Source organism: Rattus norvegicus, chromosome 6, assembly GCF_021556685.1.
Source record: "Rattus norvegicus strain SHRSP/BbbUtx chromosome 6, alternate assembly SHRSP_T2T, whole genome shotgun sequence".
NCBI classification, from domain to species: Eukaryota; Metazoa; Chordata; class Mammalia; order Rodentia; family Muridae; genus Rattus; species Rattus norvegicus.
The window spans coordinates 16,704,962-16,728,366 of record NC_141539.1 but is presented as its reverse complement, the minus strand read 5'-3'; the positions used below and the strand labels follow the sequence as shown (position 1 = coordinate 16,728,366).

At 50.0% G+C, this 23,405-nt stretch overlaps 2 protein-coding genes and 2 long non-coding RNA genes across 14 annotated transcripts in view; 1 reads left to right on the top strand and 3 right to left on the bottom strand.

The window, feature by feature from the left end:
* The window catches only part of LOC134479092 (uncharacterized), a 96,680-nt gene extending 95,146 nt beyond the window's left edge, over positions 1-1,534 (bottom strand). Inside the window, exon 1 of the long non-coding RNA XR_015622710.1 lies at positions 1,417-1,534. This is a non-coding gene — a long non-coding RNA (uncharacterized LOC134479092). The remainder of the gene's footprint in view (positions 1-1,416) is intronic.
* A 1,200-nt stretch (positions 1,535-2,734) lies between these two features.
* Zfp36l2 (zinc finger protein 36, C3H type-like 2) lies at positions 2,735-6,784 on the bottom strand. Of its 2 annotated transcripts, none has more exons than XM_087552480.1 (2): positions 6,491-6,784; positions 2,735-6,032 (listed from the first exon to the last, which is right to left on the bottom strand). In XM_087552480.1, exons 1-2 carry the CDS (start codon positions 6,539-6,541, stop codon positions 4,599-4,601), a joined length of 1,485 nt encoding a protein of 494 aa, XP_087408606.1. In that variant the 5' UTR covers positions 6,542-6,784; the 3' UTR covers positions 2,735-4,598.
* A 2,088-nt stretch (positions 6,785-8,872) lies between these two features.
* The window catches only part of Thada (THADA, armadillo repeat containing), a 300,575-nt gene continuing 286,042 nt past the window's right edge, over positions 8,873-23,405 (bottom strand). For 4 of the 5 annotated variants that reach the window (XR_015621847.1, XR_015621846.1, NM_001191769.2 and 1 more), the window contains 2 exon segments: positions 12,047-12,216; positions 8,873-11,090 (listed from right to left, as the gene is read on the bottom strand). Coding sequence is in view for 2 of the 5 variants with exons in the window: in NM_001191769.2 (NP_001178698.1) it covers positions 10,713-11,090; positions 12,047-12,216 (548 nt within the window). In the remaining 3 variants the exon portion in view is untranslated. 5 annotated transcript variants of the gene reach the window in all.
* Positions 18,783-23,405, top strand: part of LOC148005052 (uncharacterized) — a 51,803-nt gene continuing 47,180 nt past the window's right edge. For 5 of the 6 annotated variants that reach the window (XR_015622707.1, XR_015622705.1, XR_015622706.1 and 2 more), the window contains exon 1: positions 18,783-18,931. This is a non-coding gene — a long non-coding RNA (uncharacterized LOC148005052). The remainder of the gene's footprint in view (positions 18,932-23,405) is intronic. The other variant, XR_015622708.1, reaches the window with a different exon arrangement.

Here is a 23,405-nt window from a genome sequence, read left to right as displayed (position 1 = left end):
ACCCGGTCACATACAGAACCACACAGCCCTCCACGGGCAATCTGAACATCACAAGACACACTCATACTCATCAACAACCAGAGACCCTTATCCTCTATGTATTCATAACCTCCTGTAGGATGCACATCCCCGCCAACCCTTCCTGCATCAGCACACACATCGTAGACACAGATCCCTGAACACTGTGCACAGCTCAGTGCACATAAACACCTATAAACACCTGGACAACCTTACACACACAAACCCACCTCCCACCTGGCACCCCTATGCACCTTCCTTCAGAGATGCCCTGCCAAGCACACCCCCAAACACCTTTGTACTTTCTGGCTCCTCTGGCTGTCTTCCTGCCGTGCCTCAACTTCCTCTTTTCTTCTCTTTCCTCCCTTTTTGGCTTGCTAGCAGCTCAGATCCAGAACTGCCCGCCCTGGACGTCTAACGCTCACTGCAGCCTCCGGCGAAATAAACGGCGAAATGAGGTTACAGCCGGGCGTTGTGAGACACACCTGTAGTCCCAACTCAGCTGGAGGCTGAGGCAGGAGGATCTGCTGTTACAAAGACTCTGGCTCAACAAGCGGGTAAAGGAACAGTGGGTAAGAGTTTGCCTGGCCTCAGTCCAACAGCTGGTCAGCCTGAAAGGGCTAGAGACCCAACTTCCGGTTTAAAAAAAAACCACTGGGTGCGAGTCATATCCGCCTTCATTTGTCACCGCGAACTAAACTGGAGGACAGTGGCGGTATCTGCAGGTGGCTTTCCTCATCGGGTCTTCAGCAGGCTCTGTGTAGACACCCACCCCAGGGCTTTCCTGAGACCCTTCCTCAGGAGCAGACCGGGCAGTTCCAAGAGCCCGCCCAGCATCTATCCTGCATCAAGGACCCTGCCGGGCTCAGTCTTCAAAATCTCACAGCTCAACGCAGCGCTTCTCAATTGTGTGTGCTACTTTCTACATGGATAGCAGGAGATTCAGCCAGCAGGGGCCAAAGAGCTGTACACATACACATCCCCCTTCCGAAATAATTAATAATAAGGTTGTTCGCTGTGTTGGGAATCACTCGGGTCTGGGCTCACAGCTGCCCACAATAGGTTCCACCTAAATTCTGCCTTGGCCTCCCTGCTTTAAGCTCCACGCGGTTGCCTGTTGACAGCCAGTTCTACTTTATCCTTACTTACAAGTCGTACTTCTAGATCTTGGATTTACAAAACATACCGTCCTAAGGGTAGGTAACCAAATAAAGACTGTTACTTCTGCGCGCTGCGGAAGCACGCTAACCCAGCGCCTCCACTGATGGTGGGTGAGAAAGCTTCTGAATGACCGTCTACCTCTCCAAGCTCTTCACGCTCCAACACGTTTAAAACATGAAACCCCAGAGCCCTGACTTCGGGCTTTCAGAGCAGTTTTTAAAAATGAATGTGGCTTACCCCAAAGAGAAGTCCAACATTCCAGCTGATCAAAAGTACTTGTTTAGAAAAATAAGTTTGAGAACGAAGTGGAAACAAGGTCTTTGAAATGAAGCCGGGCCTAAATAGCTCCACTGTGGGGCCGTTTCCTCCCCACTGCATTTTTTATGGCCTGGAGGCCACGGAGCTGCAGGCTTCACCCAGCCCCAGGCCTTCTTGGCCTCTGGCTCCCTCCACCCCCCAAGGCCCAGCATCTGGGACAACTTTGAAACTGTTTGGCAGCAAGTCCCCCACCCCCCTGCCCCACGCAAAAAAAGAAAAAAAAAAAAAAAGCGTTCCAATGAACACCAACTCCATCTTCCTTAACTGGGAACAGCTGCCCAGTTTGGCGCATCCCTCAGACAGCCCCCGCCCCGCCCCCAGCTGTGAGTCACAGCAGACGCTGGTCAAGGCAGGGGCAACCACAGGGGGGTGGCAAGGATTGGCTGATAGAGCCCGGCTGTTGTCGATAAGAAAGCAAACTCTTGCTGGGTCTCTTGCCTACTTTGGGAAAGTTGTGTGAACTGTGTATTGGGGGAGAAAAAAAAATCTAACTGTCCCCTATGACAGTTTAAAAGACTGTTTTAAAAATGAGCAGGGTAAAAACAAACCACCTACCAAAAAAACCCAAAAGCACAAACGCCTTTAATTTATTTAAGCTTCGGGAACCAGGCGAACCGAGGCGGCCTTGTTTGCCTTTGGTAGAAGCCTGGATGAATTTGCTTTCTGGCCTCTCTTCCTTTTGCATAAAGAGCCGGAATTGTGCTCATTCCCAGAGGAAGTTGTCTGTGTAAACAAACATCACCCAGATAGAAGTTTAACCTGCTTAATCTTCCATCCTCTCCGAAGGACATAACCCAGGTTCCCAAAGTCCAAGCAAAACCCAGCTCCTAGGGCAGGCCTGGCTCAGACCTCGCGGTCCAGGCTGCAGGCCCTGGTCAGGCAGACTAGAGAAAAATCGGGACCTTCCGCAGCCAGAGCAGCCACGTGATCCTCTGGGTGACTCATAGGCCGGCCACACCCCTTGCGGTCTCCCGCCAGGCCCTGCCACCAGCCAGTCAGCCAACACTGGGATGCATCTTATTACCAAAGGAACAGCTAACAAATGCCCTTGACAGCCAAATAATTACTTTCTTTCAGCTGAAAGGACTTGCTATAAAATAAATACAGGTACAAGTGGATGCAGGCTCTCGAGACCTGCCAGCTCCCCACCTCCTCGACACACCCCTTCCCAGATTTGCTGAGGCCAAGGGAAGCCAGGAGACCCGGTTTTTAAAACAAAACAAAAACACTACTCAGCTTTTTTTTTCCAAAAAATTTTATTGGGGGAAAACTACAAAACATTTACAGTACAATGTTTACAGTCACAATTTGTAGTGAACTGATTCCCCAAAATATATTACAACTCAAGTTGACTTATCTCGTTACATTCAAAAACCTACTTCTGTCAAAGTAGTCCAGAGTGCACTCGTGGTGCTCCAACTGTACCTACGCACAAACTAAGCGGCTGATCATTCATTTGTCATCCGGCAAAGCCGGGAGACTTTCCTGCCTCTTTACAATGAAAAATAATAGTACAAGTTCTGGACTGTCATTAAGCAAGGTATATTCGTGTACCACCAACAATTCAGCGTGAAGACCTGGCCTCTTCACATCATAGCTATGGTTAAAAAAAAAAGTGGTAAAATTCTTTTCCTCTTGTGCAGGCGAACCCATCCCACATTCAAATTCTCAAGCACTAATGGAATACTTATTTGGCTGAGGAAGATTTAAGGCAAGTTCGGGCCCTGTGAAGGCACTGAGACCCCCCCCCCCATTATTGCTACATGTCTTTATACTCAATGTCACAGTAGAGCTGGTGGAACTAGGAAACTGTCCTTTCCTTGCTGGTTTATAGCATGCCACGTGAGTCTGACTGCAGAGTCTCTGGGCATTCTTTTCCTCTTTAAAGTCGGATGGGCTACAACCATTATGCATTCTAAAAAAACTCAAAATGTTCCTCAAACTACTTCCACAGCATCAAGATAGATTTCTGTAAAGAAACCATGCAATCTTCCGAAATTTACGTAAACAAGGAAAGAAATTAATGAAATAAATATTACATACAATCTCTTAAATTAAGATTTTTCTTACTCATTTACAATAAAATAACCCAAGTGAAGTTACAAAAGGCATATATTACTGTGAAAAGAACACACTCCACGTTTTGCCGATTAATAATGGCAATTATAATTTAACATAATAAAAGAATATATATCTATTGCTTTCATCATACTCGATAAATACAGTATGAACAACATCCTCAAATGTATACTTTTCACAAGAATAATAAATAAGTTAAATAGTTTTTCATATTGAGTTGTGGTGCAGTGGTGCGGATCAACTCAAAACAGCTAAAAATGAAGCACTTATTTCCCAACTATGAACTGAGCTCTGCCCAAGGCTTCCAGAGGGCAGAGGAAATGGTTCTAAGCTAAACACCCACTGAGTGCTGGCAAGGAGACTGTTACCAAACTTTGGAATGCAAGGGCTCCCCCACCCCCAGACACATAGAACTTTGTTAAAAAACATAAACAAGGTAAACAACCACCAGGAAGGAGGCAGAGAGCTACTCCTACCAAGGCATGTTCTTGGCATTAGTTTGAATTCTAGAAGCTTATACTTTAGGGAGGTGGCAGCCGGCGGGCTCACACTGGTCTTGGAACCCCTTCCAAGGTCAGAGTTCTCACATCTGTAGCTAAGGCTTTCCAGTGAAGAGATGGAATGATGGTTGGTAGCTGCTGGTGATGGGCTGATTTTTATTTTTTTCTTTTAAAACTAGAGTTTCAAACTCTTCTGGGACCTAAAGCAAGTGTTTGGTATCCTTTGTTCTTTCTGCATCACAACCGCCCTGTTGTGGATATTTTGTTCATCCATTCGAAAAGTTCGTTGGCTTTTATTTCAACAAGAACGAAACTTTGCAATAATAATAATAATAATATTAATAATAAAATAAAAAAAAAAAGAACGAAACGAGAAAACCGAAAGGGAAGGGGCAGGGCCCCTCCCGGCAGAGTTCGAGTCCAAGTGCTCGGAGGGGCCTTAAAGTCGGCCTGCGGCAGTGTCACCCCCCAACCGGTGCCCCTGTAACGCCTCTCCCAACCCCTCGCGGGCGCCCCCTTGCCTCAGTCGTCGGAGATGGAGAGGCGGCTGAAGATGGGCAGGCGGCGGCCGGGGTCCAGGCTGGGGGACTCGGAGCCGCTGAGGCTGCCCGAGCTCAGCGAGCCACTCAGGTAACTGTCGCGGTCCGACAGCGAGTCCGGGGGGCTGGGGGGCGCGTCGAACACCGGCGACTCGGACAGACGGCGCGGCAGCTGGAAGCCGAAGGGCGGCGAGGGCGGCGCGGGGGCCGCGGGGGGCTGCGCAGGGGCCGGCGCGAGGCCCGCCAGGCCCTGCTGCTGGCTGCGGTAGTAGGCGGCGGCCGCGGCGGCGAAGTTGTGGGTCTGGATGGCAAGTGGCGTGATGAGGCTGCTCAGCTCCGGGCCGAAGGTGAAGGCGTTGTTGGCGCACGAGGTGGTCGAGCAAGTGGCGCACGGCGCTCCGGGAGTCAGCAGGTCCTCCGCGCCCCCGGGGCCGTAGAGCAGCGCGGCCGCCGCCGCCGCCGCCGCTGAGGCACAGCACGTCGGGGCGCCCGAGGGTGTGGAGGCCGCTGAGGTGGAGGAGCAGGAAGAGGCTGATGAGGAACAGGACGAGGCGGAGGAACAGGAGGGCGGCGGCGGCGTGCGCGACGTGGGGCTGTCGAGCAGCAGCGGCGACTCCAGTCCCCCGGGCGGCTGGTGGTGGCCCGACGGGAAGCCGGAGAAACTGAGGCTGTGGTGCAGCTTTGGCCGCGGCTCCCGGGCAAAGCCCAGGTGCAGCGCGTCGCGCGCGCCAAACGCTCGCAGGTCCCCGGAGGCGCCCCCCGATGGTGCGGGCCGCCGCTCGTCTGCGTTGTGGATGAAATGGCAGCGCGGGCCGTAGGGGCAGAAGCCGATGGTGTGGAAGGTGCGGCACAGCTCCGTCTTGTACTTGGGGTGCCGAGTGAGGCTGCGCAGCTCATGGAAGCCGTGCGCGAACTGGCACTTCTCGCCGTACTTGCACGTGCCGCTCTCCTCGAAGGGCCGGCACAGCTCGGTCTTGTAGCGCGTGGAGTTGATTTGGGAGCCGCTGCCCCCCTTCTGCTGCTGCTGCAGGTGCAGGAGGTGCTGGCTGCGCTCACCGTTCTCGCTGAAAGAGCGATCCCGGAATTTGCTTTCCTTGTTGACCAGCGCCGTGCCGCTGCCCCCTGAAGGCTCCTTGAGCTGGCCGTAGGAGGACGGGCCGCCCGCGCCTGCCGGGCCACAGCTGCTGCCGTTAGGGGCGCCTGGGAACTTAGGCGAGCAGCTGCCAGGACTGGGGTGGGCGAGCGCGTGTAGGTTGCTGGCGGAGTGGCGTCTCAGGAACCCCGGAGTGAAGCTCGAGCTGGGGGCAGCAGCCACGGGCGTCCCCACCGCCTTCTTGTCCAGCATGTTGTTCAGATTGAGGTTTGCCAGGGATTTCTCCGTCTGCCAAAGGGAGGGGACCGGGGACGGGATGAAAATCTGATGGGGAAGAGAGTTGGGGGAACTGCAGAATGGACGCCAATCCCAACTGCCCACTTGTTGGTGTTCCTTGTGGGTTCCAATTCAGTCTCCACCGCTACACTTACAAAACGCAGGCCGGAGAGAGTGGAGGACGCCCACCCCGGCCGCTCCGGGTCTAGCCATGTGATCCTGGGCCCGTGGCCACGGGATGGGCGGCGCAAACACAGTCCGGGAAGTCCCGGCAGCGTGGCCGCGGTCGGCTCGGGAGGAGCACGGCTGCTCCAGCCGCTACTCGCTCCCTCCCAGCTCTCCACGCCCACAGTTGCAAGCACACAGTACTGCTAACTACAGGACTTCCCTCCACCCGCAAAGCCAACTTGGAAGGGTCCCTCCCGCCTTAGCCGGGCCCGGCGGCCAAGTCTCGGAACTCCAAAGGGTTCCAGGCCGTCCGCCATCCTTTCCCGCTGTCGGCTTACCTTGCACAAGAAGTCGATATCGTAGAAAGCTGACAGAAGAGTGGTCGACATTTTTCTGGGTCCTGTAATGGTCGGAACTGCAAGCGGGGAGGTTGGGAGGAGCCCTCGGTGCGGCGCAGCTCAAACCAAGACGAATAACGGACGAGGGGCAGGGAGGGACGGAAAGTTTGCTTGCGGGGCCGAGGAAGGAGGCCGCGGCGCGCGGAGTGGGGGGCAGAGGAGAAGCGAGAGCGCAGCTCGGCGCCCCGGCCTGCCCCCCGCGCGAGCCGTCGGCAGCTCGCGGACTGGTGGAACTCGGAGACCCGCGAGCGCGCGCCCTATATACAGCCTGGGAGCCGCGCGGCGGCGGGGCAAAGCGCACCCGGGGAGGGGACTGATCGCTGACCGGCTGGGGTCTCTAGGCAACGCCGCCCGCCGGCCCGCAGACGTCAGGCCCCTTCTCGGACTCTCATTGGTCGCCGCCAATTTTTTCCCTTCGGGGGCGGGGCGGGGCGGGCAGTCCCGGGCGTCCCGGGCGGCGTGGGGAGCACGGCTCCTTGGGGTGCGGGGTGGCGGCGGCGGGAATATCTCGTTCTCCCCCGCCTCTTGGAGTGTAATATTGGAAAGCACCTCACGCTCAATCTGACCGGGACCAGGCTATCCCGGACGTGCCTTTCCCTGCCCGATCCTGCTGGGCCGACTGGCGCAGCTTTTATCTCCCACCCTAGTTTTTGCTCGGCACGCGGGAACTGCAAAACGCAACAATATTGCAATGGTGCGCGTTGCCAAGTTGCTTGGGACTGGGGGCGGGGGTCGCGGCCTGTCTGGTAGGTGGCAGCTCGGGCCCGGCTGCACGTGGAGAGGCCGTAGGGGTGGGGGCGGGAGCGGCCAGCCTGGAGGAGCATTGGAGCGTTTCTCCGCCCCTCTCCCCGCCCAGGCTCAGTAAACAGGACTTGAGCGTTGCGGCCTGTGGGGCAGGGCTGACTGTCTGAGGACAAGGCGCTGGCTTTGCTAATCACATCACAAGACCTTGAGCCTGGGCCAAAGGCGCGGAGTGGCGCGGGGTGTCCGGGGCGGGAAAGCCGACTCGGGGGACTAGAGGGAAGTCGGGGGAGCAGTGTGGACACGGAGGAAGTCACTTCCTTCACCTTTGTGCCTGTTGGTTGGCCTAACCTCCCCACCCGTCTCAGGGATGGGGGGTGCAGCTGCTAGCCAAGGCTTCCCGCCCGTACAGCCTTGGCCTGTTGAGTCCTGCAACCTTTTTCCTACGGCTGTGGGAGGCACCGCATTGAATCTAAGCTTTGTGTTAGCTGCCGGAGGCGGTGGTTGCTGAACCACCACCCAGGTTGGGGGGAAGAGGCCCTCGTTCTGTTGCCTTTAGTGCAACTCCTACTAGCTTTCCGTAGAAAAAGCAGTCTCAAAAGGCCCCTGACTCTTTTGAGAGTAGCACCCCCCCACACACACCTAGTGCCCAGTGAGGCTACCCCCAACCCCCAACGTTACTCAGGCGATCTGGTCAGGTCCAGAACCCTTTATCCCTACACTGAGTTTATACTGGCTGCCAAAAGCTGGAGTTGGGCCCACGGTTTCACCCAACTGGCAGTCCAGGTTGCCCTGGGTGGAAGGCCCAGTAGTTGCCAGGGAAGGACGCTTGACCAACTACATCCTTCCCACGTTATTCTTCCTGTCTGCTTGCACTCAGTCCAGTGTGCACTTGGGCTGTATCAGTTAACCTGGAAGGTAAGGAGGTACATCTGTCACTCAACAGGCTCCCGAGTCCAGGCGCATTTGGCTGCATTTTTGCCCCTGTAAGGCTGGACTTTAGGGTCACAAATGTGCTAAGTGGGTATGGTGGTTCAGGCAGAGGCAAACAAATTTCGGTGAGTTTTAGGCCAGCCCAGCACAGCTTAGTGTGAGAGTGAGACCATACCTCAATAAAGTAAAGAAAAAAGCCCATACCACCTTATATATTAAAGCAAAGGGGCCACTCAAATCTTAGGGCCCTCAAATGTAGTGACTTAGGGAAAGATGGCTGCTTTACTCTTCCCACCCACGTTGCTCTTGCCCCTAGTATTGCTGTGCAGCTGTGGCTGAAAGGACCCCAAAGGTAAGCATGATACCCTGTGACCAAGGTTTTCCTGGTTCCTCTAAGGACGCCTCAGGAAAGCATGCAGCATATCCCCCTAGCAGCTGTTAGCAGGATTTCAGACACAAACCTGTGGAAACAGCCGTCCTTCTTGCCCTCCCAGGCTGGCCACAGCCAGCCAAGATCCAAATCTGGGGTAATTCCCAGCCAACAGCAGCAAGAACACCCACTGGGTACACTTGGTAGGATGGACTTGAAGATAACATAACATGTTCTGGTACATGCTTTGGTACAGCATGCCCGCTAATGTGAAATGGTTTTATTGTTATGTAAATGCTTTTATTTCATTTTAGATGGGAGGGGAGAGGGAAGGTTTGGCCCTGATCAGATTAATCTTCCAAGGTTATCACCACATCACACCACTAGCCTCTCTCACCAGTTAGATCTTAAAATAGTGTGATGCTGGGTATAGTGGTATGTGCCTGGGATCCTGGCACTTGGGAAGCAGAGGCAGGAGGATTAGCACATGTTTGAGGCTAGCCTGGTGTAAACAGCATGCCTGACTCATCAAAATAAAAGCAAAACCCAAAACAAACAAACAAACAAATGTTAGGTTTTCAATTTTTCATCAGCAGTGGGGCTGCCCTGACGGTGACTCAGTAATTACTACAGGGCCACACAAACCACAACAGGGTGCTAAGTGTTTGTTAGACCACCTAGGGGATTTTCTGTTCCTCTTCATGGACAGGACAGGACACTGTTCCTGCATTCCCTCTTCCTGCTATAGTTCTCTACTCCAGCACAGCTCTGTTTTTGTGTTGCTGAATGGTTTTCTTCTCAGAGACCAATTACATGTAAAATGTCAGCTTCTCTGCAAAAGGAAATGCACATGAAATGCCTCCTGATCTGCACGTTCAGTCCCCTTTCCCCATAATTCTAAGTGACTGCTCAGCTGAGAAGTAGCTGAACATAGGTACAGGCCCTACAAGTTCCTGACTATGGCTGGCATGGTCTTGTGGATAACTAGGCATGTGGATCACACTACAGTGACAAACCCAAGCTGTGAATTTGAAGGCAAGTGCCTGTGGGTGAACAGGTAATGGTAGTAAGCTGGGCCCCAGTGATATGGCTCGGGGGATAAAGGTGCTTCTATGCAAGCCTGAACCTGAGTTGGATCTCTGGAACCCATGTACATGTGGAAGGTTAAACTGTGGCATGGGTGCCCTCCTGTAATGTGCAGGTGCTGATAACAGTTTAAGTTTTAAGAGACGAGGTTAGAACTCCAGCAGCATAATGTGTGCAAGAGTGCCACCTGCTGGTGTCTGAGCATGCCGGCTGCACTGGGCTTGGAGTGACAAAACCCTTAAGGTTTCTAGATGGAATTACTCAAGTGGTTTTTGGCACTGGAAGTAAAAATGGTTTTGTTGTTTCCACCAATCACAGGACAGTGAACGGTGCAGGCACCGAATGAATTCAGCATTTGCTCAGGCTTCCCCTTTCCCCAGGCGCCTCCACATAGCTGAAGCCAGGGATGTTTTGCAGGCATTTCTGGGGAAGACAGGGAGGACTCTGAAGATGGGCCACTGAAAGGCTTGGACACGTAGATAATAAAACACAAGTATTTGCATGTTGTGGGTTCTTAATTTTCCCAGAATCTAGCGCCTGGAATATATTTCTCCTTTACTAAAATGGAATAAAAGTTTAGTAATCTGACCAAATGGGTATTTGCTAAGTAATCCAGTATCTATATACAAGCCCAAACCAAACCAAACCAAACCAAACCAAACCAAACCAAACCAAACCAAACCAAACCAAACCAAACCAAACCAAAGAGCCGTCTGTGTCTGTGTGTGAGACGTGTGCTAAAACTCAATCCTATGTAGTCAGTGTACAGGGAATAAATAGGCTCTGGCTTTGGGATGAAAAAGGCTGATTCAGGCCCGTAGGTGCCCTGCACCTGGAGACAGTAAATACGCAGACCAGGAGCCTCGCTGCCTAGGTTGGGCTCCCTTGAATGAGTGTGCTGAAGACAGGGTCCTCTGTAAGAAGGGACAGAAGCCGAGACTCCCAGAAGTGGGGAGGCACTGGAGGAAAAGTTTCAGTGGACGTCCATCACGTGTCTCGCAGGCCTAAGTTGAGGGCCACAGCCTTCTTTCTTCAACAAGCTGCTTCTGTTCTTGGGGCCATTTCTTGTCTCCATTCTCTAGGGCAGTCTTCAGCTCTGAGGACTTCCTTTCCTTCCAGACAGGCCAACAGCCGCAGGACAGCCAAAGTTCTTTCCTCTTGAATGCGCAGTCTTGTGTATTCTACTGTCTTCAAAAATTCAGCCGAGAGTGGAAGTTCTCTGAAGAGCTGAGAGATGAGGCGATGCTGCTCTGACGCTGTCCTTTGCAAGTGACTGAGCTGGGAGTGAGAGGACTGACAGCCAGACTGACAGAGGAGATGGAAGACTTGATTACACAGGTATTTCACGAAGGTCAGAGTCTCGGCCCAGAAGTTGACTTCTGATTTTTCAAATATGTGCTCTTCTTCCCCCTGGACCAAGTGAAAAACAGCCCAAGTCAGCCTCATAGGAGTCGTGTGGAGGCAGGCACAGCACTGGATGTGGGAGCTGTGTCTACTCCTGACATAGGGCCCACTTGGGTCTGTCAACGCCCATGCCACAGCACTTGCAGCTCTGAAGGTCACCTTCTACTGTCACTCTGTCCCTACTCTTTACCAGGGAGGAGTGTTTTCTCCAGCCCTACCAGAACCTTTGATAAAGATGTGAAGCAGCTCCATGTCAGGATACTCGGGGACTAGGGGTGCAGAAGTGGGTCTTAGGTTTAAGGTGCACTGAGAAAATTCAAAAGAGGCACAAGGGACGTCTCGGCAACAGAGCAAAGAGTTACTAGGACACGTGTGACAGCAGCCTTTAGAGACCAGGTTTCTGAAATGCCATGGGTGTCCACGGTTATTGCATCAAAAACACTTCATTACATCTTCCCCTTTCCTTACTTAGGTTTTAAAGAGCTGGTACACACTGACTCTTGGTCTGCTCAGGTTACCAGATAGCTAGCAGTCATATGTGGGGACAGATTGCTGTTTTCCTAGTGTCTGTGTTGCCTATGCAGGTCTTCAGTTTCCAGATGTGTGTGACCGCTCCCTATTAGGAAGAGGGATTAAGTGCCATGTTCCCTAGAGGGACCCTAATTCTTGGGAAATGCTCAGACTCAGCTAACATTAACTGATAAGCATTTTTCATAATTTCATTCTCAATCTTTAAGGTGCATATTTCAAAGTGCCCTTCCTAACTTGTCTGAACTATGTCATCAGAGCCTCCAAAGTCCTGTGAGCCTCACGTAGGAGACTTTCTCCCAGTTAGTCTCTCCTCCACATTGGAGCAGCCAGAGGCACACTTTTTACTACCTAGAAACTCCCCAGGCCCTCAGGGCCCCCCACCTTGGGGTTAGGACACTTTGTCTGTCCAGCTCCCTAAGTAGCTGGGTTACCTGATGTGGGCTCTGCATGAGGTCTTTGAGGTCACCACCCTCTTCCAGCAGCCATCCCAGGAGAATGGGCAGTCCTGGCCCCAGCTGGTCCCACTGCTGGAGCAAGTCACACAGGACAGCGAAGGCCAGGGTGAGAGCAATGGAGGCATCCACCTGGCAGAAGGCAAATTCTGTAGAGACAGGAAGAAGGCAGCCAATGAATGTAGCTCAGGGCCAGCCCTAAGAAGTGTGGAGGAGCCTGGGAACATGAAGGGTCTTGGCTAAAACCCTTGTCAGCACACCAGGGGTGGCAGTGGTGGTGGAACTGCTCATGGAGGGCTCCTAATCCCATCCCGGTCCTTCTGTCTACACTGTTAGAGTGGGTCCTTAGCCTGAACCCCACCACCGTGTCCTATCCAGAGCAGCAGCACCTGTAGGCCTAGACATTTCTCTTAGCCTCTAGCACAAGTGGAAGGAGAGGGAGCCCTGTCATCTCCGAGCAGAGCGGACCACACTGTACCTCATTGTTGACACGATCCTGATCCAAGGATTATAGACAATCAACAGAGGTGGTGGCTGTGCCATAAAATGCTATCTACGCATGCTGTCGTCCACATCTCACACATAAAAACATTTCCCATTTCTACTTCCCACCTCCCCAAAGTCTCGTGTCCCTGGCTAGCCTCAAACTGGATGTTGTCAAGGATGACTGTGATTTCTGATTCTCTTGCTTCTACCTCTTGGTCACGGGATACAGATATGTTCCACTATACAGACATGTGCCACTATGCTTGTCTGTAGCCAGGGATCAGCTGGATCGTTTGAGATCCTCTGCCTTTGGCTACCAAGTCCTGGAACTATCCATGTGTGGCACTCTGTCTGTCCAGTTTTATGCAGCACTGGGGTAAGCACTCTAGGCAAGCATTCTACCACCTGAGCTGATCTCAGCTCTCACACCATTTAGAAATGTAAAACCTATGGGGCTGGGTGGGCGTGGTGGTGACGGGTCTCGTAATTCCTGCACTAGAGAGGCAGAGGCTACAAAGTAACATTTGTTACCCCTGCTCCTACCCCAGCCCCCAAAGAAAAAAGTCCACTAAAGAGTGGAACAATGGGAGGGGAGAAAAAAAAAAAAAGAAATGTAAAACCTTATATATCTCACAGCCATGCAAATGCAGCGGTGCACTGAATATTGGTCTTGATTTTTTTTTAAAGATTTATTTATTGTATGTATGTGAGTACACTGTCTCTGTCTTCAGACACACCAGAAGAGGGCATCAGATCCCATTACAGATGGTTGTGAGCCACCATGTGGTTGCTGGGAATTGAACTCAGGACCTCTGGAAGAACAGTCAGTGCTCTTAACCTCTGAGCCATCTCTCCAGCCCTGGTCCTGATTTTTATGTGTCAGATGAATTCTTTACCACTGAGCTATGACCTTAGCCTAGGATTTTGCCGACATTTTGTTGCCGTTGTATGAATAGTAAATTCCTTATCTTCTTGACTTCCTGGCTTTCCGAGGGTGAGGTACTGAAAGAGCAAGTATAGAAAGAGGAAGTAGGTATCTTGGGGGAACCCTGCTTACTTGACTCTCTGGTCTTCCCAAATGTGGAGTTCTGAGCAGGGTTGGGGTATTGACACTTTTACCATTGGTTTAAGCCTTCTCACCTTAGCACAAGGGAGCCTGGGCCTCAAGACTTAAAGTTTTCCATTCAGAGTACATCTCTGTGGAACTTCCTGCACGAGTGCTTCCATTTAATGATATACTTTTACTGAACCCTCCTATCTCCCAAATCCACAGTTCCAGCTCAGCTCAGAGAATGGCCCTGGGCCATCTGACAACCAGTTGAATCTGCTTAGCACACCCAGGAAAGGGCTGAAACATGGACTAGAAGGCCAGGTCCCCAGGTGTTAGCTAGGCTAACGGAAGGTTTGTGGCACTTGCAGTCCTACTGAGTGTTTGATCTCCAGTCCTTTCAGGAGCTAGGGTTTTTTGGTGGTGCCAGGGCCTTATGCAAGCCAGCCAAGTCCTGTGCCAGCAAGCCACATCGTCAGTCCCCAGCATCTCAGGATTGGGTGTTACTAACTCTGTCTGCACGTGAGGATATCAGAGCGGAAGCTAGTACTGTACAGTCACAGAACTGCCAACAGTTTCACATCACATCTGAAGCAAAGACTAGGAAATCAACAGGAACTGGCAGAAGCATATTTTTGGTTGTAGTTGTTGTTTTTGTTTAAAAGATGAGATAGGCAGGTTAGTGGCTGTCCGGCACGATCAGTACTTCTTGGAAGTGATAGAGCAGTGCCTCGACTCCCTTAGGCAGACACAGAGCTGATCCCTCTACTCTGAGCCTTGACTGACTGTTCTGTACACTTTAGCCAGCACTGGGGCAGGCATAAGTCTGTGCCTTGGTGTTAGTATAGTGCTAAATTACGGCTTGGAGCAGGCTACCTCTTCCCTGCAGGATGGCACCGTGAGAGAACTCCTCTGAAGTCTGTGGAGGTGAACAACATGCTGGCCTTTCACTTTTACTCAGTAAAAAGGCATGCATGGAAACCTGTATTATGGGATCAGCATTAGGTCAACTGATCTAGAGATTGCAGAAAAATTTACCCTCTGTCTGACTTTTCTACCCACCTCCTCCTCCTCCCCCCTTTGTCTTCCTCTTCCTCCTCCCCCCTTCCTCCTCTTCCCCCTCCCCCTTCATCCTCCTCTTCCTCCCCCTTCATCCTCCTCTTCCTCCTCCTCTCTCTCTTCCTCTCACCCTCCCTCTTTCTCGGGTCCTTCTCCCCTTCCCCCCTTGATCTTAAGGCAAGGACTGAAAGCTTGGCAGGAAAGATAAGAATTTCTTCCCAGGTCAGGTATGGAGGTACATACCATTAACCACAGCATTTTGGAGGCAGAGCTCCAGAGTTCAAGGCCAGCCTAGTCTATATAGTGGTCCAGGCTAGCCAGGGCTGCATACCATTAACCAAAATTCTCTTACTAGTAAAATCAATGTCTGTAGCTCAGATGACATATCTGTTGGGTCTAATAAAGAACACATGGGTGTGATTAGACATGCCACTAGTGTAACACAGGTGGTTAGACTGACAACAAAATGGCTTTCCTCTGTGCCATGAGTCATCCTTAGGAAGGGGTAGGAGAATGATAGACACAAAAAGAATGTGTGTGGGTGGCTGGACATGAACCTGGAGAGGATCACAACCACCAGGGAGTCTGCCAGGAAGGTAGGATGCTGGATTAGATGGTGGGGTCTCCTGCTCCAAGGGCCAGATGCAGCCTACTGCACAGAGCTGGGTCTCTGCTGGCCACGGTGCCTCTGAAGGAGCCTAGAGAAGGGCAAGGGGCTTTCCACTTAGCACTCGGGTTGGCAAGTCCATCAAGGAAACAAGAAAGCTGGCAGCCAAGCAACAAGTGTGGTTAGGAAGTGCACTGAGGACCTACCACACTCAAGGGGTCCTGAAAATCAGAAACAAAAGCTAAGGATTTAACCTACGAACTCTCCTTTTTCCATTTCAAAACTTACCACAAAGCTGTGGGGATCAAGGCAATGCAGAGAGAGATGAAGAGAGGGAGAAAGAGAGAGAGGGAGGGGCAGAGGGAGTGTGTGTGCGTGCGCGCATCCGTGCCTGTGTGCATGCATGCTTGTATGTACACATACAGGGACTTGCAGAGCCAGAAGAGGGCACTGGATGCCCTGGGGCTGGAGTGACAGGGTTGTGACTTGCCCAGGGAGAGTACAGAGTAAGTGCAGAGTAAGTGCAGGTGACTTTCCTGTCCAACCCCCCTGAGATGTCAAGGAGATGACTGGAGAGCTGCTCAGTGGTGAAGGCCTGAGCTTGTTTTCTGTAGCCCTGGAGACCCTTGTTTGAGGCATCTGTGGGAGCTTGTATCAGCTTTAGGGGACTGGTCAGGGTGTTGGGGGCCTGCACATTAACTACCTCTCTATTCCCAACCCATAACCCATCAACCTAAGTGATTTCCTACTCACAAATGTGTACTGTTCAGCTGCTGTGTGAGGAACTGAGAGACATGAGTGAACACCCGGGTCCTTTCTCAGAGGGTGAATAGCTTAGTTTCAGGGAAAATGACACATTCGTCTGGAAGAGCAGTGGCCATGTCTCACGGCAGAGAACTGTGCACCCTACTTCTTGCTCTCTCACTACTATTCACAGGGCTGTGTTCTTGCCCTGTCCATCTTGACATTTGACTAAGTGACCCTCTGATGAGAAAACAGCAGACTCAGTGTCAGCCTCACCTTGACAATGTGGCCAACAAGTCCTTCGGTCATACCCCTTTTCTCACCTGCCTCCTTCCCTTCTCCTCTTTGGCTTCATCTACTATATCCTTTTCTTCCTCTTAGGTTAGTCAGCCCTGCCTCAGGACCCTTACAGTGATTACCAATGGTAAAGGGGTTGATCTGTGGCTGAAGCCCATGGCTCTGAACTCCCTTGAGCTGTCCATTCAGCAGTCCCAGGGGAGGGCTGCAGATGTTGCTCTGTGGGAGAGTGCTTTTCTTGCACTGAAGGAGGGCCTGGGTTCAATCCTTAAGACTTCAAAAGGCCACTTTATATATCTCTGTCTCTCTTTATAGATATGGTCAGATAACATATGGAGAGAAAACATGTTTGTGTGTACTGGGTTTCTAACAGGTACTATTACTATTAGATTACAGTCTTACATAGACAACCTGCTTGTTTTGTTTGTGTTTCTCTAATGGGAAAACTCCTAGACTGTAAGAATGAGGTCACAGCAGCACTCAGGCTGTTGATGCTGGGGGAGTACGTAGGTGGAGACTGCAGGCAGTGGGTGACAGGCAGCCTGGTTGTGCAGCCCAGGCTCTGGATTGCTGCTGAGCTGCCTCTAGCCAGTGCTTTGCTGCTTGCCCTTGGATTTGTGCTTTGCCTTTGCCCTGCCTGATGTCTCGGGATCTTGGTCTCTATGATGCCATTACCCAGGTCTCCTAGTTACTGGGCTTCCAGTTGGATTCCTACACTGGGAAACAGACCCTGGGATACTGAGGGGAGGAAGGAGGAGAAGCTGGGAGTACCTCTTCCTGAGCCCTTCTCTATGACTCATCAGGGTCTGGTAGTGGCTAGACACCGGCACTGTCCTCCCGCCAGCTCTTCCTGGCCTCCAGCCTCCTCTCCGTGTGAGGGACAGCCATATTTCTACCATTGCTTGTTTCTGGGTGCCTCAAGTTTCACTTTTGCTTCCCTTACCCAGCAAGCTCCTCTCTGGGGAGGAGGTCTGCCTGCCAGTTAGGAGGTGGTGCTGGTGGCATGTGATGGGGTGAGAGAGTTGGGGATGCTGTTAACTTTCTGTAAGGCACATCAGTGTCAGCAGGGCCCACCCATAATCTCACAAAACACTTTCACTAGCGTTTATCTTAGAATAGCAAATGTCTTTAGGGTCCCCAGGATCTGGGGCCAATATGGAGAAGGAACCCTGACGACATGCCCTTTACATCCTTTGGAGAGAAAAGCAATAGCTCACAAGCAGCCCGTCTGTAAACTACTGCCCAGAGGTGGAAACGTGTTTCCAGGTCTGAAGGGATCTCAGACTGCCATTATTTTGACATTTAGAAAATAGTACAAAAACCTTTTCAAATATTACACTTTCGATTTTGTTTAATTTTTTACCTGTTTTTTTTTTTAAAGATTTATTTATTTCGGGCTGGAGAGATGGCTCAGCGGTTAAGAGCACCCGACTGCTCTTCCAGAGGTCCTGAGTTCAATTCCCAGCAACCACATGGTGGCTCACAACCATCTGTAAAGAGATCCGATGCCCTCTTCTGGTGTATCTGAAGACAGCTACAGTGTACTTATATATAATAAATAAATAAATCTTTAAAAAAAAAAGATTTATTTATTTCATGTATATGAGTACACTGTTGCTGACTTCAGATACACCAGAAGAGGGCATCGGATCTCTTTACAGATGGTTGTGAGCCACCATGTGGTTGCTGGGAATTGAACTCAGGACCTCTGGAAGAGCAGACAGTGCTCTTAACCTCTGAGCCATCTCTCCAGCCCCCTACCTTTTTTTTTTTTTTTTTTTTTTTTTTTTAAATGACACCAATGGCCTAGGTTCCCAAAAGTTTCTGCAGTCCTCTCTTTGTAATGTGACCTGCATAGATGTTCTGATCTGGGTGGGAATGGTTTTGTTTTTAATCTGTAATGGAAACCAACTGCCCTAGCAACCCCTCCCCTCCTCTTACTGTTTTTTGTTTGTTTTGTTTTTTTAAAGACAGGATCTCACTGTAGTCTAGGCTGGCCTCAAACCCATTACATTAAAATGGCCTGAGTCTCATGATTTTTCTGCCTCTATAGTATTGGGATTACAGGTGTGGCTTATGATGTCTGGTTCCTTTAATTTTACAGAATAGATTATTTAAAAATGATTTTTTAAAAAGATTTACTCTTATTTATTTGTATGTGTGTGACTGTGTATATGTGTGTCCGTATATGTGCTTTTGGGTGCCCTTGGGGACCAGAAGAGGGTGTTGGCTCTCCTGGGATTTAAGTTGTAGGCAGTTAGCTATGAGGGGCGCAGCATGTTGGATCTGAACTGCAGTCCTGTGGAAAAGCTGCATGTGCTTTAACCATTGAGACGCTTCTCTAGCTGACTCCCTGAAAACCCTTTAAATGCTGAAATAATAATTTAGAAAAAAATTCATTTCAAACATCTGAGTTCCCTCTTCAACTTTATTTATTTATTCTTATTTATTTAATTTTATTCTTTATTTTTGAGACAGGATTACACTGTGTTGCTCTGAGTGACCTGGAACTTGCTATGTACAACAGGATGGCCTTGAACTCACAGATAACCACCTGTCTCTGCCTCCAGAGTGGCTCCCAATTTAAAGAAATGGATGCAGCTGGGCTGGAGAGATGGCCCTGGTAAGTAGAGAACTGAACCCAACTCAGAACACTTGGGCCTGCACTTGGTGTTCCACACATGGCAATCTTCTGGCTTGAATCAGTTCAGCCTTCCTTCAGGTGACCATTACCTTTTTTTTTTTCTTTTTTTCTTTTTTTCTTTTGGAGCTGGGGACCGAACCCAGGGCCTTGCGCTTGCTAGGCAAGCGCTCTACCACTGAGCTAAATAAATCCCTAACCCTGACCATTACCTATACATACATACATACCCAAGGGTCCCATGCCTACAGCTCTGAGGATGGCAGATAGCTTGTGCTACTCTGCCCAAAAGTGATTTCCACAGAATGGCAATCTGACCCCAACCTCAACCACATGGTGGCTCACATCATCTGTAATGGGATCTGATGCCCTCTTCTGGTGTGTCTGAAGACAGCTACAGTATGTATGTATGTATGTATGTATGTATGTATGTATGTATGTGTACACACACACACACACACACACACACACACACAGAGTAAGTCTTTTAAAAATGTAATAAAAGGATTTAGAAACACAGTTTGAAATGTTAAGTATCTATGATTCTGTTCTCTGGAAATCACTGCTCCCAGTCTGAGCAGAAGCTTGTAGATGCTGGCCAAGTGACCCACCACTAAGCCACAGTCTCTGCCTTAGGGATTTTCTATCTTGAAACTGAATTTATGCTCACACCCCTTCTTAATACCCTTCTCTGTCTCATGTCACCCCTATTCCTATCAGCTGTCCTAAAAAAGGGTCTCCCTCCCTGAGGCCTGATGTCTACATGCTGACATGGCCCTAGGCTGCTGGAAATGGGAGCTGAGCCTGCAGAAGTCCTAGGAGAGGGAAGAGAAGCAAGGAAGACATAAAAATCTTCAAGAACAAGGCATGAAAGAAGTACTAAATCTGAGGAGGGCAACAGAGAGGCCAGCTGAACAGAAAGAAGGGTCAAAAGGTCCAGGGTGCATACATGTATTTCCATGTGGGTGTGGTGTCCTTTCCTTTCCTCATGAGTGAGATCAACCCAGTGTTCTCAAAGTTTACTGCTTTATGCTCTGGCCTTAGCTGTCTAAGACCTGTTATAGGTGTAAATTAATCGTACCCTGCTTTAAGGCTGGGTTTAGAGTAAGAAGGGTTCAGACCCTGCGCCCAGGGAAAAGCACCCCCTCTTCCTATCACTGTCTTGTTTCTGACTGTGACCATAGCACACTATAGTCACAGTGACCAGAAGTTATTTTAGTAGTGACAATGAAAGCTAAGCATAGCAGTATGCACCCAGGGCTAAGACTTGGTGTTAAAGAACGTAAGGTAAGTCAGACACAGTCCACAAATGGGAGCCAGAAAATCTAGTCGTGACTACAAATTCTGACAAAGCTAAGAGTTTTTTCCCCTTACTGAATTTACACATAGAGGAATTGCTATTCAAGATCATGAGGGAAACCATGGGATCTGGACTCATTCCTGTCCTCTACAGAAAATTGGTCTAGGAGTTAAATTGGCCTCATGAAGTTATGATAAGTCATTTCTTAAAAATTACTTAAAAAGTAATCCAGGTTAGTATAGTTAGATTATAATTTGTTTTGACGAAGTCGCAGCGTCCTCTAGGTTAATGATGAGGTCAGAGCACTGATGTTATTCTGGAATGTATGTAGGCTTGAAGGAGGGAGGCGGCCAACCACTGTATGTCTGGTCCTCACTTGGAAGGGGCAGCCTGGCCTGCTCCGCAGCCCTCAGGACTGCTTGGCTGTGCAAGTGCTGTGCCTTGGGGTTCTCAGGGGCTCTCCTAAGCCCTCGCCTCTACTGCACTTTCATTCGTTCTTGCCTGGCAATGGCCTCATCTTTTGTCCTGGCTTGTGCGTTTCAAAAATGAGGGCCTGCAACCCCTGCAGATTTGCCCCAGCTCTGTCCCACCGAAGCTGCTTTGCCTCTTCCTTACTCCTCCTGCTCTAGAAACAATGCTGGGTTCTCACCAGTTTCCTGGTTTCTAGATCATCCTCCTTGATTCAAAGCTATTCCCTTTCCTGTCAAAGTAGCCCTGACCTAGCTTATGGTGGCCAAACCTGTCATCTCTGTACTTGTGAGACTGAGGTGGGAAGACCAGGAGTTCAGGATCAACTAGGGCTATGTGAGACTGCCTCAAAAACCAACCAACCAACCAATCAACCAACCAACTAACCAAACCCAACCTAAACCATCCCACAAACAAAGGCAGCCCTGACCGAATTGGGCCTCACTGAGCCTCAGTGGCTGCTCTTGCTATGGAACTCTGTAGCTCTCTGGGCTGTGAGCCCATCTGCTGCTCAGTTCAGCTCTCTGGCCTAGTCAAACCTTCTCCAGAAACATCACATCATGTCAACGTGCTGTCTCCCACTTCCACCTTGTCTGCTTACTGTCATCTCTTCGGAGCTTCTTCATCTAAGGAGATTTTTGTAGCTTGCCTTTATTCTTTTGGGTTCTTCCTAGATCTAGCAGTTAGGACAATGTGTTGACTGCCAGTGTTTAGGGGTACAGAGCAGTATGCCTGCTGTGCTTTGTCAGGACTGACTTAGGAAGAATGTCCGTGGAGAAAGACATCCAGTATCTTGCAGGAATTAAAACATACATGCCGGGTGATCTGAAACTCCACTATCAAGTACATAACCAGAGACCTGGGACTCAAACAACAATGTGCACAGGGACAGTCAGAGAAGCTCTTAACAACCAATGTCCACTCACTAGCAGATGAATATAGAAACAAAACATGGTAAAGCTAGACAAAGGAATATAGCTTAGACCCAAAAAGAAAGTGCTTGATTCAGACTACAAAGTGGGTGTGCCTTATATAAGCATTATTAATAAAGCCAAGCACAAGTGCATATTCTATGGGTCAGTTATATGAAGTGTCTAGAGAAGGCAGACTCACGGAGACAGACTGCTGGTCTTCAGGGGCTGCTTACTGGCTGTATTTTTTTTTCCAGAAGAGTGATAAAAATGTTCTGGAGCTGGGCAGCAGAGATGACTGTATAATACTGCAGGTGTATTAAATGTCACCGACATTTGCTCTCAAATGGTTAATTTTGGGCTGGTGAGACAGCTCAGTGTATAGGGATGCCTGCCTTAAGCTTGACAACCTGAGCTTGATCCCTTGATCCCACATAAAGGTCTTCTCCACTCCACATGCAATCTATGGCAGGGCACTCTCTACCCTCCATAACAGAGAAGGTTTAAAAAGAGTTTAGTCAAAATCATATTTTAGATTTAGTTTTTATTATGTTTAAATTACTGATTTATTTATATGTATATGAGTGAGCTGTCTTCAGACAGACCCAAAGAGGAAATCAGGTTCCATTACAGATGACTGTGAGCCACCGTGCAGTTGCTGGGAATTGAACCTGGAACCTCGGAACAACAGCCGTCTCTCCAGCCCTGGGTTTATTTCTTAACTTTATACGTGTGAGTGCTTTGCCTGCATGGACATGCAGCATGGATACCTTATGTGTTGGCTCCTCTGGAACTATAATTTCAGACGGTTGTAGAGCCACCACGAGGGTCCTCTGCCAGGACAAATGCTCTGAACTGCTGAACCCTCTCTCAGTCTCTAAAATGTTTATAATTTTGTTATATAATTTACATCTCGAAGAAAGGAGCTCTAAGGAAATGTAGCAGGGGGTGGGGAGATGGCTCAGCGGTTAAGAGCATTGATTGTTCTTCCAGAGATCCTGAGTTTGATTCCCAGCAACCACATGGTGACTCATAACCATCTGTAATGAGATCTAATGAGATCTGATGCCTTCTGGTGTGTATGAAGACAGCTACCCCATACTCATAAAAATAAATCTTAAAAAAAAAAAAAAGGAAATGTGGCAGAGAACATGGCCAGAAAAGAGGACCCTAGATAACTGAAGTCTGTGCCCTGAGACAGTCGCGGAAGATGGGTGCTTAAGAAAGTACCCTGTTCAATTAACACTGCTCCTTGGGACATAGTCCTAAAAAAAGTAGCCTGGATATAGAATTTAGGGGTAGGGTCTGTTTGGCAGGCATGATGTTTTAGATTCTATCTTAGAACAACCAAAAAAGAAGTGAAAATGGGGGCGGGGGCGGGGGGAAGCTAACCCTCCTCCTTGTTGGCCAGGGCCTGGGCTCAGATCAGACAGTCTAGGGGCGAGGAGGACTGGAGTATGTGTGAGCCCAGGAGGGCCATCTGCACAGCCTGGAGCAAAGCTGCTTTCTGTACTTCATCCCAGTCAGGAATAAAGCAAGGGCTTTCACATTTGAAGTCACCTGTGCTCACCAGCCTCAGGTGGAAGCTAGCCCAGAGGAATGGAGCTCCAGGCCAAGCAGGGTTGTATCACTGAGCTGCAGGGAGCAGTCAGTCTCTTCTCTGAGATGACAGATGCACTTCTCTGGTTTCTATCTCATTGCCCCTGCTTTTAGCTGGCCCTTTTCATGGAAGCCTATAGGAAGACTGTTGCCTGACTCCACACACAAAATGCTGAAC

Bases quoted from the DNA above. Each gene is read 5' to 3' on its own strand.
- Zfp36l2 (XM_087552480.1), bottom strand. From the start codon at position 6,541: ATGTCGACCACTCTTCTGTCAGCTTTCTACGATATCGACTTCTTGTGC. The intron at 6,033-6,490 runs GTAAGCCGACAG...CTTCCCCATCAG, and splicing joins ATATCGACTTCTTGTGCAAG to ATTTTCATCCCGTCCCCGGT.